The sequence below is a fragment of the Rattus norvegicus genome, chromosome 5 (assembly GCF_036323735.1).
Source record: "Rattus norvegicus strain BN/NHsdMcwi chromosome 5, GRCr8, whole genome shotgun sequence".
NCBI lineage: Eukaryota > Metazoa > Chordata > Mammalia > Rodentia > Muridae > Rattus > Rattus norvegicus.
The window spans coordinates 132999774-133017165 of NC_086023.1; the positions used below are offsets into that span (position 1 = coordinate 132999774).

A 17392-nucleotide genomic window follows, 5' to 3' on the forward strand; every position below is an offset into this window, starting at 1 on the left:
AATAGACCTACATAAAGACCCAACAATAGCACTCTTGGGAATATACCCAAAAGAGCCCCACCATGCCACAGAGGCACATGTTCCATTATGTTCATAGCAAGCTTATTTGTGATAGCCAGAGCTGGAAATAACCCAGATGCCCCATGACAGAAGAATGGATACAGAAAATGTGGTTCATTTATATAATGGAATACTATTCAGCTAGTAAGAATTAGGACATCATGAATTTTGTAGGAAAATAGATGGAACTAGAAAATATCATCCTGACTGAGGTAACTCAGACCCAAAATATCATATATAGTATTTACTCACTAATTAGTGAATATTAGCCAAAAAAGTACAGAATACCTAGGACACAATCTAGAGACCATAAGAAGTGTAACAAATGGAAAGGTCCAAGTGAGAATGCTTCACTTCCACTTAGAATGAGGAAGGAAATTACCACAGGAGTCAGAGGGAAGGAGGAACCTGGGTGGAAAAGGGAGAGAAAGGGGGGAACAGGTCAGATATGAGGGGGACAGGAGAGAAGCCTAAAGGGCCAAGAGAATAAATGGAGATAAACAGCATGGTATGGATGGTGGCTAGAGGGACCTTCTAGAAAGTTCCAGAGACCTGAAAGGTGAGAGACTCTAAGAACTCAATGGGAGACCTTAGCCAAAATGCCTTATGCCGGGAAGATTAAGCTTGAAGAGCCTACTTTCAATAGATAGACAGGACCTCAACCAGAGGGACAGAATTACTAACTCACAGTCTAAAATTCAGACTCAGAACTGTTCCTGTCTAAAAGTACTGCAGGGATAAAAATGAAGAGACTGAAAGAAAGGCAGTCCAATGACCAGCCCAACTAGATATCCACATAATGGGAGGAAACCAAAGATTGATGGTATGGTGTGCTTACAGACAGATGCCTGGAATGGCCGATCCCTGAGAGGCCCTATGAGCTCATGACTGAGACAGAAGCAGATATTTACACCCAATTATTAAACTGAAGTCAGAGGCCCCTATGGTTGAATAAGAGGAAGGATTGAAGAAGTTGAAATGGAGAGTGATTGCATAGGGAGAGCAACTTCATAGGAAGAGAGGCAGTCTTAACTAACCCATACCCAGGAAGACTGGCCCACCCATCAGGAGCATACATGGATCAGTTTGAGACCTCTGATGCAAATATAGCAGAGGTCTGCCTGGTCAAGCCTAAGTGGGAGAAATGTGCTTAAGAGAGACTTGAGTCCCCAGGGAAAGGGGAAGCATGAAAGGAAACATCTCAGAAGCAAGAGGGAAGAGGAATGTTTTGTAGTTGTTCTTGTTGTTGATGATTTTGTTTGTTTGTTTGTTTGTTTGTTTGTTTGTTTGTTTTTGGAGAAACAGATGACTTTGGAACTTTAGACTAGAAAATCAGTTAAATACTATACACAGAACTAAGCAGGCAGTTCTACGAGGTGCTTTGGAGATAGTGTTAAGAATAGGGTAAACTAAAGAGTCCCAAATCTATTTCCATGGGAAATAACATTCCTGTAGAGACCTGGACTAACGCCCATTCACAGAAGATTTGGGGGAAAATCTGGCTATATTCTGCCCACATTCTTCTAATTTACAGGTAGCTGAACTTAATGGATTCAATTCTTTGGCACAGGAAATTTCAAGAAAGCATAATTTTAGAATACCCCTTCTTTCTCTTCCAGAAGCTAACAATAACTTCAAAGCTAGGGATGAAATTTCACATCAAATTCCTATTCCTTGATGGGGTTTGATCTGGTTTAAGGTTGCAAAGATCTTTTGCATGCTGTTACAACTACTCTGAGTTAATGTATATAGCTTCACTATTGTATCAGAATATAATAGTTTCTTGTAGTGATTCTCCATCTCTTATATGCTTCTAGAATAATCTTTGAGCACTGAGAGGGGGTTGCAGTATACATATCCATATCCCTTTATTGTTGACCATTCTGTAGTTGTTTATGGCATGTACCCAGGTCTGTTGTGGACTGGAACTCAAATACAATGAAAAATGGTTTGTTAATCAATTGATGTCTATGCCACTATTACAGCAGCTTGTTTGCAGAGTTTACATCTGGGTATAATTAATTACTTTTCTCCTCTGGTAGCATACATAGCACCTCCCAAAACTATGAAAGCTAGTGAATATGGACAAATCATACAGAACTGAAGAGATGGCCTAGTCATTAAATACTAATGTATTCAGTTATTTCTTTTTCTATTTCTTTACATTGAAAACATTTTTATCATTGTCTAAGCATATTTGTTAAAAAATATACAAATGCATTTTTGTTTCATTTAGTTTTAGCATCATACTTAAAAACAGATATTTCAGTCCATTTATATTTCTGAATAGTATACTTTAAGGATTTTTTCATTTTTAAATTATGGGCATATTTTGACTGTCTGAATATGGGTATGTGCATGTGAGTACATATGCAAGAAGAAGCTTGGAAAGGGTTTTGGATCCCTTGGAACTGGAGGTACAATGGTTATGAGCCATCTAACATGAGTACTAAAATCCAAACTCTGATCGTCTGGAAAAGCAGCAGATACTCAATCATTGAGCCATTTCTCCAACCCCTTTTACTGAAAAATTTTAATTCTTCCAGGAAATATTTGGAGTTGTGATTCATTTATGTTTACTAAATATCTTTTTTAATTTGAAGACTTATTTATACAATTTTGAGTACATTGTAGCTGTTCTCAGACACACCAGAGGAGGGGATCCCTTTACAGATGGTTGTGAGTCACCATGTGGTTGTTGGGATTTCAACTCAGGACCTCTGGAAGATCAGTCAGGGCTCTTAATTGCTGATCCATCTCTTCAGTCCTAGATTTCTGTTTTTGGGGTATTTTTTTCTCCAACTTTATTAAATTGGATACTTTTTTATTATTATTAACTTGAGTACTTCTTATTTACATTTCGATTGTTATTCCCTTTGCTGGTTTCCATGCCAAAGTCCCCCTAACCCCTCCCCTCCTCTTCTATTTGGGTGTTCCCTTCCCCAGCCTCCCCTCATTACCGCCCTCTGCCCAACAGCCCGTTCACTAGGGTTCAGTCTTAGCAGGACCAAGGACTTCCCCTTCCACTGGTGCCCTTACTAGGCTCTTCATTGCTGCCTATGAGGTTGGAGCCCAGGGTCAGTCCATGTATAGTCTTTGGGTAGTGGCTTAGTCCCTGGAAGCTCTGGTTGCTTGACATTGTTGTTCATATGAGGTCTCGAGCCCCTTCAAGCTCTTCCAGTCCTTTCTCTGATTCCTTCAACGGGGGTCCCGTTCTCAGTTCAGTCGTTTGCTGCTGGCATTCGCCTCTGTATTTGCTGTATTCTGGCTATGTCTCTCAGGAGAGATCTACATCCGGTTCCTGTTGCCCTGCACTTCTTTGCTTCATCCATCTTGTTTAATTGAGTGGCTGTATATGTATGGACCACATGTGGGGCAGGCTCTGAATGGGTGTTCCTTCTGCCTCTGTTTTAATCTTTGCCTCCTTATTCCCTGACAAGGGTATTCTTGTTCCCCTTTTAAAGAAGGAGTGAACCATTTGCAACTTGATCATCTGTCTTGAGTTTCATGTGTTCTAGGCATCTAGGGTAATTCAAGCATTTGGGCTAATAGCCACTTATCAATGAGTGCATACCATGTGTGTTTTTCTGTGATTGGGTTACCTCACTCAGGATGATATTTTACAGTTCCCTCCATTTGCCTATGAATTTCATAAAGTCATTGTTTTTGATAGCTGAGTAATAATCCATTGTGTAGATAGATGTACCACATTTTCTGTATCCATTCCTCTGTTGAAGGGCATCTGGGTTCTTTCCAGCTTCTGGCTATTATAAATAAGACTGCTATGAACATAGTGGAGCACATGTCTTTTTTATATGTTGGGGCATCTTTTGGGTATATGCACAAGAGAGGTATGGCTGGGTCCTCAGGTAGCTCAATGTCCAATTTTCTGAGGAACCTCCATACTGATTTCCAGAATGGTTGTACCAGTCTGCAATCCCACCAACAATGGAGGAGTGTTCCTCTTTCTCCACATCCTCGCCAGCGTTTGCTGTCACCTGAGATTTTGATGTTAGCCATTCTCACTGGTGTGAGGTGAAATCTCAGGGTTGTTTTGATTTGAATTTCCCTTATGAGTAAAGATGTTGAACATTTCTTTAGGTGTTTCTCAGCCATTCAGCATTCCTCAGCTGTGAATTCTTTGTTTAGCTCTGAACCCCATTTTTAATAGGGTTACTTGTCTCTCTGCGATCTAACTTCTTGAGTTCTTTGTATATTTCGGAAATAAGTCCTCTATCTGTTGTAGGATTGGTAAAGATCTTTTCCAAATCTGTTGGTTGCCATTTTGTCCTAACAACAGTGTCATTTGCTATACAGAAGCGTTGCAGTTTTATGAGATCACATTTGTCAATTCTTGATCTCAGAGCATAAGCCATTGGTATTTTGTTCAGGAAATTTTCTCCAGTGCCCATGTGTTCGAGTTGCTTCCTCACTTTTTCTTCTATTAGTTTGAGTGTATCTGCTTTGATGTGGAGATCCTTGATCCACTTGGACTTAAGCTTTGTACAGGGTGATAAACATGGATCGATCTGCATTCTTCTACATTTTGACCTCCAGTTGAACCAGCACCATTTGCTGAAAATACTATCTTTTTTCCATTGGATGGTTTTGGCTCCTTTGTCAAAAATCAAGTGACCATAGGTGTGTGGGTTCATTTCTGGGTCTTCAATTCTATTCCACGGGTCTATCTGTCTGTCTCTGTACCAATACCATGCAGTTTTTATCACTATTGCTCTGTAATACTGCTTGAGTTCAGGGATAGTGATTCCCCCTGAAGTCCTTTTATAGTTGAGGATGGTTTTAGCTATCCTGGGTTTTTTGTTATTCCAGATGAATTTGCAAATTGTTCTGTCTAACTCTTTGAAGAATTGGATTGGTATTTTGATGGGGATTGCATTGAATCTGTAGATTGCTTTTGGTAAAATGGCCATTTTTACTATATTAATCCTGCCAATCCATGAGCATGGGAGATCTTTCCATCTTCTGGGGTCTTCTTTAATTTCTTTCTTCAGAGGCTTGAAGTTCTTATTGTACAGATCTTTTACTTGCTTGGTTAAATTCACACCGAGATATTTTATATTATTTTGGACTATTATGAAGGTTGTTGTTTCCCTAATTTCTTTCTTGGCTTGTTTCTCTTTTGTATAGAGGAAGGCTACTGATTTATTTGAGTTAATTTTATACCCACCCACTTTCTGTATCCATTCCTCTGTTGAAGGGCATCTGGGTTCTTTCCAGCTTCTGGGTATTATGAATAAGGCTGCTATGAACATTAGTGGAGCATGTGTCTTTGTTATATGTTGGAGCATCATTTGGGTATATGCCCAAGGGATGTATAGCTGGGTCCTCAGTTAGTTCAATGTCCAATTTTCTGAGGAACGTCCAGACCGATTTCCAGAATGGTTGTACAAATTTAGATATCCTCATACCTGGTAGATATTTTTATGATATTATTTATATTTTATATTAGTTTATGAAAATTACAAAGATGATGCATAAGTAATATATTTTAGAAATTTTCAATAGCTAGTAAAATATTTTCTTTTGCTGGTAAACACTGATTTTTATACAAAAGTATATTTCTTTTTTATTTCAAAACGCTTTCCCCTAAAGTTTTGTATGGATGCTTTTATTGCCTTCAATCATTTTTTTAAAAAACCCATGTTCACACTTGAAGAAAATTAGTCATAAAATCATTTTTAACAAATCCACATTGATTAAATCCTTACTGAATTTAAGATGTAGAGGAGGTCATGCATCACAGGCCATGTGAATACTTTTTGGCATCAAAATCTATATTTTTTGCCCTAAAACTATATAGACAAAAACAACAGAAACAGTACATCAGGTTGTATTTCTATATTTGTACATACATACGCAGATGTGCATGTTTAACAATAATAATCAAAAAAGAGAGTATCAGTTTGCATGGTGTTACATGGAAAGGGTTGAAAGGAGGGTACCTGAAAGGAGCTGGAGAAAGAAAAGAGAGGAGGGAATGCAATGTAATTCTATTTTTATTAAAATGTATTTTTAAAAATCTCAACTTTTAAGACATAACAAATTTAATCAGAAAACCTTTCTTTATATAGATATAAATCTTATGGTTCAAGTCAGTATCCGTTTTTGTCTTTCTTTACTGCCTCAAGTTTTTCAGTTGCGACTGCAATCCAATCTTAAGGGCTGAAGAGGGTTGAAGCTCTCCAGTTCATAATTTTCTTGGTGCTGACTAAGTATTGCCTCTTCACCAGGTTCTAGGAACATGTTGCAGTTTACATCATAATTTTCTTGGAACTCAGCAGATTGAGAACTATTTTGGTTAGAGTCATGTGTGGAAAGATTCATATTCATAGAGGATAAGCAGGACATCTGACCATAACCTGAAAGAAAGTATTTTATTATCTGACACATCAACACAAACACACATACACACACACACACACACACACACACACACACACCATTATTCAGCAACTTGTTATTCACAATCATCATATAAATGTTAAAAGAAAGGTTCCATTTTTTCAATGAGGTACCCAAGAACCACAGTGCTAAAAACCATTAGACTTAAGGCAGAATCTGACATCGTTTGGAGGAACTAAATCTTGGCAGATACAGATATTTTGTCTCTATTCTTGGGTGTATATATACCAAACTCTATTTTAATAAAAGCATCAGATTCCCTTGTGCTATTGTGAGAATATACAAGGGCTTTCAGACCTCTTAAGATGGCTGTTCTCACTAGTTTTACTTGAGTTTAGGAATGAGATATCCAGAATTGGGGTTCTTTATAACTTACTTAAGGCAAATGTAACTAGGATAGTTCATTTCTCTAAATGAACATGGACTATGAAGTTTCTTTTTATTTCTTTTTATTTATTCTCTCATCAACATACCCTAACAGCAGTTTTCCCTCCCAGTTCCCAGCTCTATTTCACTTCTCCTCCACATCTACTCTATTTCCTTCAGAAACAGTTAGAGTTCCCAGGGATATCAGTGAAACATGGAATAGCAAGATGCAATAAGACTAAGAAAAACCTTCATACCAAAGCTAAACAGTAAAACCCAGTAGGAGGAGAAGGGCCTCAAGAGCAAATGCAAGAGTAAGAGATACCCCTTCTCACTGTAGGAGTCCCACAAAAGCATAAAGCTGTAACATAAGCAGAGGACTTAGTAAAGACATTTGTGGGCGCTATGTTTGATACTTTAGTCTCTATGAGCCCATATGAGCCCTGCTTATTTGATTCTGTTAACTGTAATTTTGTGGTGTCCTCAACCCCTTTGGCTCATACATTCTTCCTCCCTCTTTCTGCAGACTTACCTGAGCTCCAAAGGTGAGGAATCTGATTGAGATCTCCAACTTAGATTTTCTCTCTACTTAAAATTTAGCTGTTGGTTTCTATATACGCTCAAATCAGCTACCAGAGGAAACCTTTCTGATGACAATTAGGCTATATACTTATCTTTGTGTATAGCAGAATACAATTGGGAATCATTTTCTTCCTTTTTTTTTAATTCCAGGTCTCTGAGCTATCCACGCTCCAGGTTCTGGTTATCTAAGCAGTGTATGACATAGACTTCCTCTCTTGGCATAGGCCTCAAATTAGACCAATCATTTGCTGGCCATTCCCACACATTCTGCACCTCTATTACCCTGGCACACCTCCCAGGCAGGATAAATTTTAGGTCAAGGTTTTGCGGCTGCATTGGTACACTCCCACCACTAAAAGCCTTGCTTGGTTACAGAAGATAAACAGTTAAGGTTCTATATTCTTCATTATTAGGAGCCCTCTTCAGGGTGACCCTCATAGAATCCTAAAAGTTTCTACTGAACTAACATTATACATTGCTCTCAAATGCCAATTCCAATCATCTTTCCAAGTTCTCTCTTCTCTCTCTCTCTCTCTCTCTCTCTCTCTCTCTCTCTCTCTCTCTCTCTCTCTCTCTCCCTCTCCCTCTCCCTCTCCCTCTCCCTCTCCCTCTCCCTCTCTCTTTCCCTCTCCTTCCCTCCCTCTGGTCACCTGATCCCTCCCATTCCTGTTCCAACCTGCTCCTAGAACACCCAAAAAATCTGTTCCAATCTCTCTTCCCAAGGGGATTCAAATTATCAAACTCAGAAATTAAAATTAACAACAAACACTGAAAAACACCAAAGAATCTTTAGGTCATACTTTAAAATTTTGAACTACACAAAATTAAAAAATCTAAAAAGAAAGATAATTTTTCTGATAGATCTCACCTACCAAAATTAAATCAAGATCAGATAAACAATTTAACTATAACTGTAATCTCTAAGGAAAAAGAAACAGTATTAAAAGCATCCCCCATCAAAACAACCCAAGGCCAGATGGTTGTAATGTAGAACTCTACCAGGATCTCAAAGAGGAGCTAATACCAATGATCCCCAAACTGTACCACAAAATAGTAAGTATCACAGAAAGAACATTGTCCAATTCATTTTAGAAGGCCACAGTCAACACTAATATCCAAACTTCACAAAGATTCAACAAAGAAAGAGAATTACAGACCAGTTTCTCTTGTGAATTTAGATATGCTACACTATCTCCATTGTGTGCTACAGAGACATGGAGAAAGACACCAGTGAGTTCATGAAACAGCAAAATCCTTTATTATTCTCACTACATAAACACTGATGGATCACATCCTCCAGACAAGGACATATAGCCTTCTTTCTTCTGGCAGCCCTGAGTAAGGGCTGGAACGGAGATTATAAGCATAAAAATTGCAAGTATCTGGGCCAAGTTATAGTTATACTTTTTACCAATCAGAACTCAGGGACTAGAGACTTTCAGAAGTGTGTTAAATGACACAAACATAAGTGGTTTTGACAAACCAATCAAATTCATTTATTCATTTTGCTGTTAGGAATAGGCATCATGTTTGGGAGAACTACTATTGCTTAAAGAAGGAGTTTGTAACTGTTGTTGCTTAGAGAGAGTTGGCCAGCTTAGGTAAAATGTAGTCTAAAGTCAGAATGGCAATATTTAAGACAAGGTCCTTTTATTAGCCCTCGATGCAAAAATACTTGCAAACTGATCCAAGAACAAAGTAAAAATATCATCTGCTATGATTTAGTAGGCTTCATCCTAGAGATGCAGGGATGGTTCAACATATAAATATCAATCAACATAATCCACCATATGCACAAACTGAGTACATGTAAGTAACCCCAAAAGTTCCACCAAAAAACTAAGCCTGATAAACAACTTCAACAACGTGGTTGGATATAAAATTAACTCAAATCAGTAGTCTCCCTCTACTCAAAGGATAAATAGGCTGAAAAAGAAATTAGGGAAACAAGACCCCTCACAATATTTACAAATAACAAAGAAAAAAAACTCAGTGTCTAACCAAGCAAATTAAAGATCTGTATGACAAGAGCTTCAAGTCTCTGAAGAAAGATATTGAAAAAGATCTCAGAAGATGGAAAATTTTTTCCATGCTCATGGATTGGAAGGATTAATATTGTAAAAATGGCCATCTTGCCCAAAGCAATCTACAGATTCAATGCAATCCCTATCAAATTTCCAACTCAATTCTTCATAGAGTTAGAAGGAGCAATTTACAAGTTCATCTGTAATAACAAGAAAACAAGGATAGCCAAAACTATCCTCAACAATACGAGAATTTCTGGGGGTATCACCATCCCTGACTGCAGGCCCTTTTGTTTTTCTCTTAAACAGATAAAATTGTATCTCACTTTCCCTTTATGTCTGTGTTTAAATTATTTTATTAATGAAAATAATATCCCATAGAAGAAAAGCCAGATTCTCTCTATTCTAATAGGTTTAATTAACTCTGAGGGAATGGCCTCATAAGTCATCAATGGGAGGAGAAGGCCTTGGCCCTGTCAAGGCTTAATGCCCCAGTGTAGGGGAATGTTGGGGAAGGGAGGTGGGAGTGAGTAGGTAAGGTTGGGTGAGGGAGCACACTCATAGAAGCAGGGGGATGGGGTAGCAGGTTTCTGGAAGGGAAACCAGGAAAGAGGATAACATTTAAAAAATAAATTTAAAAATCCAATAAAAGAATAAATAGGTCTGAGGTCTAGGTGCTCTCTGGGTAGCCCTGGAGCTTTTTTTTCTAAGAATGCTTTATTGAATGTCTTTGTAACCATTCAAGGACCGTTAGAGACCATAGATGGATAAATGAAAATCCATGTAGTTTAACTCAGCTTATCTTGGTCTTAGTGAGTTACAAAAGACACTCTCTTAAAAAAGCATTCAGTAAGAATCCAGAATTAAAGATGCAAAATTAGGCTTTCTCAAGGGCAAAGCTGAACACTGACTACCTAGGCCTGTGGCGGCAGGGCCTGATAGGGCTCTCTATATTTGAGGATAGCACTTCAGAAAGTGCTTAAAAGAGGAATGGCAGTAAACCCCACAAGGAAGGCTTCAGTTAAGGTAGATCTTCCCATTTCAACTAACCCAATAAATATAATCCTCCACAGGCAAGCCTACATGCAAGCATATTGAACATTAAGCAAGGACTGTATGAATCCTGAAATGCCCCTGATATCCTTATGGAAGTAAAAAAAATAGCAATAATCCAAGACTCTACTTTCCTCTAGTTTCATCAAGCAAAGATTTGATTCACAGGAATTCAAGAAGAGAGACAGAAGGGAGATCCTTGGAGTTCCCATCCCCACCTTCACTTACGGTTTAGGGTCCAAAGCAGAAACAAAATGAGCCCAGTGAAAAATATCATCATTACAACCAAGATTATGCATATGTCCCATAGCCAGTTACTATACAATGGGTATGCATCATCCAAAATAGAAGCTGGGGAGAAAAACAAAGAAATATTATGCATATTTTAAAGTAAGTAAATGCAGATATGGAAATATGTATAAGTTAAGAAACCAGAACACAGGACCCTAGTCAACAAGAAAGAAGAAAAGGAGGCTTTAAGTAGCCTTCATTTCCGGGCAAAGTTAGGTCACCTCTCCATAGTTTTATGACAAAGTTTTGCATTTGACTGAGCCCAGTAGTTTATGCAGTTTGGTCTGAGCCATATGTGAACATGATAAGATGTTGTTATTTTTCATCATTTATTCACCAATAGCTTAAAGCATCATCTTGTTTAATTTTATTCTCTGGTACCAGAACTGCCAATACAAGATGTTGCAGAAAGAGCACGGGGGAAATACATGGGTCTAATGAACACACGTGTACACACACTCACACAGACACACAGACATGCACACACACACACACACACACACACACACACACACACACCCCACAACACACGCATATACACCAAGTATAGCCCATGTAAGGTTGGATGTGTATCCTTCACTTGAGGACAGTCAACACAACAAAGGCCACAGAACTAAAGAAAATTGACTCTCCCTCTCCTGGGAGTTATTAAATGTTAATACCTCCATAGCTAGGGGTGCAATTTCATGCCCAACCTCCATGATAGAATTTTGTTTGGCCCAAGACTACACAGGTTATGTATATCCTGTCTCAATTGCTATGATTTCATACATGTAACTGTCCTGCTGTGTACAGAAAACACTGATTATTTGCAGTCATCAGCCACCCATGACTTTTACAACCTTTCTTTCTCCTTTTCTGCAATGATCCATGATCCTTGGGAAGAGGTGTGCTATAAATGCCCAGCTTAGGAATGACCATTCAGACATCTTATATGCTCTGCACCTTGATCTCTGTGCTGTCATCTATCAAAAATAGGAGTTTCTCTTATGGGGGCTGAATGATGCATAGTCTGGGTTCATCTATTTGTGGTAGCATGTACATACACACTGCATCTTACCTGATATCTGAAGCCTAGTTCTTTTTTATTATATATCATTTGCTCTTTAATGTTTCCACTGGTTTATTTTTTATTTCAATTAGTATAATTGACTCTATATAGATATTCTACTTAGGCTTTCTAAATATTCTTAAATTTTTATTATAGATTTTTTGTCTGTTAATATTTTAAATCCATTATTTCATTTTTAAATGCAAAATATACCTTTCATATGCCTAACATACACAAGAAGTCCAGATCAGTCCATGGTTGATAATTTTGAAATCTAGTCCTCTTTGGCAATCATCTTCAAATTGTCAAGTCAGTTAATACCTGCAATCTTGATAAGGGAACATAATCTCTAAAATATATTCTTTTTGAAAAAGGTACCTTTATTTTTATTTTATGCAAGATTGTTAGAGGCCAGAAGAAATCTGCAGAACCATTAAATGTGAGTTTAAGTAGTTTAAATAGTGAGTTGCGAACTGCCATATAGATGCTGGAACAGAATCCAGATCCTCTGCAAAAACAGCAAGTGCTCTTAAGTACTAAGCCATCTCTCCAGTCCCTAAGCTCTATTCTTCATAATATTACATAAAATATACAATTTTACTTAGTAAACATTTTTTACAGATTTTTTTTCAGTGTTCACTACTTTGGGCTGGCAAAATGAATGTGAATACTTCAGTAAGAATCCTCCTTCTGTAAAAAGAGGGTTGTTATAATTAGCCCATTTAATCCTAACATGGACTTTAAAGTCAGAATATCACAATCCAAACAGAAACATGAAAATGGAGGGAAAGAGGAAAATGGGAGAGAAAATATTCATATACATTTATATTTTCTATTATTCAAAATATAGTTCTTGCTTTCTTGGGATCCAAAATAACTTTAAAATTACATAGCTGTATAAGTGTTACATGGGTAGAAATATGTATTATAATCAGAAAGACTGGTTTAGGGTATTTAGTGTATTTCACAGTGCTGGAAGTTAATTATATCTTCCATGTTTTTATAGAATGTTGCTATTTTTCCATTTTCCTCTTAGTTCATTTGTTTTTTGAGATTTGAGGATTGTTTTAATGATTCACAGTGAAGTAGATGGCATGAGTTTCATTGGTAGCCATTCTGAAATACATGTTAAACTGGAAAGGAGCATATCTATATCTGACATCTGATAAATTTTTTCTTACAGATAAGTGCAAATTCCTTGAGATAATAACCAGATCTTTCTGGTTTTCATTGATGGTTGCTTTTTAATAAAATACATATCTATAATGAAGTCAAAAGTATTTCTAAATCCTCAGATATTATCCTATACATTGTGTATGCTGTACTGTGACCATACTTTCAAGTAGTCTATACATACATATTCAAGAAGATCAAGTATCAGCTTTTAGGGTCTTGGAAAATGAAAATGAAAAGTCAAATGAGAAAAATTGTACCTTTTTCATTAATTTTCAAAAGGAATCTCTAAACCAAAAGTATTTTAATGTTTATAAATTATTGGTTTAGTGTAAATGATAAGTGAGATCAGAAAATTGTATTTTACAGAAGACTGTAACTGATTAAGTAAAGACGAGATCTGGAAAAATAATCCATTTTATTGTTATACAAGCAACTGTAACTGTGTGTATAAAAATATACTCATGATAGAAGACTAAAACTTTGAAAAATATGTAAATCCAAGGACATCACTTGAAGCCACTGAGATGTTATTGAAATCATGACTGCTCCTGTTGTGACAAACACTACTCAGCTAAATAGTTCCAGAGTGAGAAGGCACTGGACAGAGGAGGGGGAAATGCCAGATCTCATTCTAATTCCACTCACCTTGGCTCCTGAAATTCAAGTAGAGAGGGAGGAAGAAAATATACAAAACTAACAGCAGACACTCCCAGATAAGTGGACAGCAAGCTCTCATTTTACTATTCAAACCTGAAAAAGAGTCAGTAGGAAAGGTTAGGAAGTTAAGTCTAAGGGAATGCACTGAAACAGCAAGAGAAATGTTGAATACAGGCATTGTCTTGAAGGTCTTGGTGCTATATTCATTTGTTTATTTAAGTTATCCCAGGGCGAAAGCCTCATAAGCAAGACTTTTATGGTTATGGTTAAGAACTTTTAGAGAAAATAGAACTTAGAATTTGGTGAAGCTAAGATTATGGTCATTTAGTCTCAAGACGAAACAGACTTAAAAACAATATCAAGTAATACATATCATCTTGCTTTTTCATAATTGTGTAGCACATAATCAGCATGAAAACATGATTTGGATGATGTGGGACCCTGTCCACCATAGTCTTGTCTCCTTTCTTAAGTGCCTAAAGATTGTAGGATCCACAGGGAAGGGCTTCTGTGAAACTCTGAGCTAGCTAAAAGAAGAAGAAGCTGCCTTGCATTCACCCAGTAAGGAATTCTCTGAAAGAATTCTGAGACCTTGAGGGGAATACCAACTATAACCATACCCTAGCCCTGAAGCACACAAGGAGGGAGGAGAGGGTAGGTCCATAACCTGAGGATCACTGAAGGTTTTGAGACATCCTTTGATAAAGAGTATTGGGATACACTAAAGTTCAGGGTTACACAATTTTGTATATATAATATCTAAATATTGTGTTTCAAGAAGAAATGGTTTCAGGCCTCTTTACCTTCATTGATTTTACTCATTAGTTCTCTGAAATAAACAGGTTTTCCTTTGAGACAACAAAAAACAAGTATTCCTCTGAGAAAATTAAGAAAAAGTATAATGCTTAAATACATTAAAGGACATGAAAATTTGTTTGACATCAATGACATATACTCCGATTTGAACAGGACATCTGAAAGAAAGAACAAAAGGACTTGGTGTTATTAATTGGATATACATTTCCTAGAAAAGATTCATATTACAGACTAAGTCCCCAGATCCAACCACTGAGAAGTGTTTGAGGCACAAAAGCTCTGACTCTGTTAGTAGACTGATCTGTTGATGACTCATAATCTGATGGCATTTTTGGAAAGTGGCAAAAATGTTAGGAAGTGAAGTTGGTTGGATAAAGTAGGTAAATAGAGACATGTTTCTGAAGAATAGATCTTGATCCTCCTCCCACCTCCAATTGCTCTTTCCTGGCCATCTTGATACTTGGTTACTATTTGAAATTGGGATTATCTAGGCACCTGAAAACAATGAAGATTAAAGGCTCAGGGAATCTAGGTCCTCTTGCCACAATGCCTGGAAGATAGAAATTTGGGTAGCTGTGAAGATGAAGCAAGACAGTCAATTTCATCGCCTCAATACTCTGATATTCTAGAAACATTTGTGTCCCTTAATATGACTATTAGACTACTGAAACAAAGCACCCCTAAAGAAATGAGGATTTCCCCAAAAATATCATACTCAGAGAAGGAAAAGCTTCAGTTCAAAGGGAAACTTACGTCTGCCCAAATAGATATTTTACATCAATCTAGCACCTTGTCAGACTTGTAGGATGAAACTGAATCACAGACAACGATGGGCCAAGTGTCATAGTAGGGTACTACAACTTGGTCAGGACTTCTGAGATTACATATCTTTGGCTCTACTTAAACTTTAATCTCATTTCAGGTTTGTGAAGGTGACCTTGTGGGAGTGACTGGATTTTTTTATCCCTCTTCCCAGAGTGGCCCATAGACTAAGTTTCCCTTTTCTGCTTTTTCTCTATTAACTTAGTTGTTTTTAGAGATTCTTTGGCACAGACTATAACTCAGTTTTTATATCAGATTTCTCCTTCAATCATATGAGTACCAAGAATTGAACTAAGATTGAAAGGCCTTCTAACTGCTTAGCCATCTTGCAAGCCCTTGCTAATAAGATAAAATACTATAGCTATTCCTTCATCTAATTCTGTTCTATTCTGTGACTAATAACTTGCCAATCTTGTTTTTCTTCTCAGTCCAGTTCCATTAATTAAGAGCCCACATCTACATCTCTAGTACAATGTAGAGAGAATATCTTGTGTATTGTATAGATCAATCACCTGTTAATTAAAAATTCTATGGCTTAGGCTGGAAATAGAAGGTGGAGCATCTGGAATGGAGGAAGAATTCTGGGATAGAGGCAGGCATGGCAAGGTTCACCTTGAATAATTTAAGGAAATGGATGCATTGTAACTGAGCACAAGCAACTAACCACAAAGCAGAATGTACATTAAATAATTAAATTGTTACAGTTATGATCTAGTCAGAGTCGACCTATATGGCCAAAATATTTGTAAATATATTTTGAGTCTGAATCATATTTCTAAAAGCACAGGGCTGGGAAAAAGAACCAGTCAAAACTTCAACAAATGGCACCCAAGTTACAGCAAGTAGAACCCAAGTTTACAACCTAAAAAGGCCTCGGTCAAAGGCATGAAAAAGTCAGGCTAGCCAAACAAAAAGCCTGGTCTATTTTGCAAATGAACAAAACCAAACCAATGCCAATAACACAAGACAAGCAGCTGGGAAGATTTCCTAATCAAGGAGCACAGGAAGATAGTATGGAATGAGATTTTTTTTTACCCAATTCGTAAGATATAAATGCCCACTTAAACATACAAAGCTCAGTACCATCCATCCGTTAAGAACATTGAGAACAACCTGTAAATGCAGAGAGTGAGATCTTTATATCATCCTCCATGTCCTGCCGTGGCTTCTCCACTCCTCTCCCTCTGATCTCCCTGGAATGAGATTTTTAAAAGAAGCCCCTAATAATTAAAAAGCAGGACACAGACATTGGGGTTTTTCCCAAGGGCAGAGTATAGTTACTGATGAGGGGAGGGATGAACCTGGCTCCCATTAGTCTAACGGACTGAATAGGTAAAGAGGACCCAGAATTTTGCTGCATACAGGAAACACCACAGTGAAATAGAAAGACACTACCTTAGAGTAAAAGACTGAAAAACAATTTTCCGAGCAAATGGTCCCAAGAAACAAGCTGGCATAGCCATTCTAATATTGAATAAAATCAATGTTCAACCAAAAGCTATCAAAAAAGATAAGGAAACCTCATATTCATTAAAGGAAAAATCAACCAAGATTAACTCTCAATCCTGAATGTCCATGGTTCAAATGAAAGGGCACCTACATTCCTAAAGAATCCTTACGAAGTTCAAAGCACACATTTCACAGGATAATAGTGGGAGACTTCAACACCCCACTATCAGCAATGGACAGATCATGGAAACAAAAACTAAACAGAGACACAAAGAAACTAAGGGAAGTTATGAAACAAATGGATATAATAGATATCTATAGAACATTTCATCCTCAAAAATATATATATACATTCTCAGTACCTCATGGGACCTTCTCCAGAACTGACCATATAATTGGTCACAAAACAGGTGACAGATACAAGAAGATTGAAATAATCCCATGAATCCTATGGTCTTTAATAACAACAAAAAAGACAGAAAGCCCACATATACAAAATGATTGAACAATGCTCTATTCAGTGATAACTTGGTCAAGAAAGAAATAAAGAAATTAAAGACTTTTTAAAACTTACTGAAGCGGGTTGGAGATTTAGCTCAGTGGTAGAGCACTTGCCTAGCAA

At 37.3% G+C, this 17392-nt stretch overlaps 1 protein-coding gene across 1 annotated transcript in view; it reads right to left on the minus strand.

Moving 5' to 3' along the window:
* Positions 1–6003: 6003 nt before the first annotated feature.
* The window catches only part of Skint10 (selection and upkeep of intraepithelial T cells 10), a 42795-nt gene continuing 31406 nt past the window's right edge, over positions 6004–17392 (minus strand). Inside the window, exons 5-8 of the mRNA XM_056985551.2 lie at positions 14487–14657; positions 13672–13776; positions 10737–10859; positions 6004–6440 (exon numbers count right to left, since the gene is read on the minus strand). Of these exons, the coding sequence (XP_056841531.1) occupies positions 6214–6440; positions 10737–10859; positions 13672–13776; positions 14487–14657 (626 nt within the window). The 3' untranslated portion in view covers positions 6004–6213. The remainder of the gene's footprint in view (positions 6441–10736; positions 10860–13671; positions 13777–14486; positions 14658–17392) is intronic.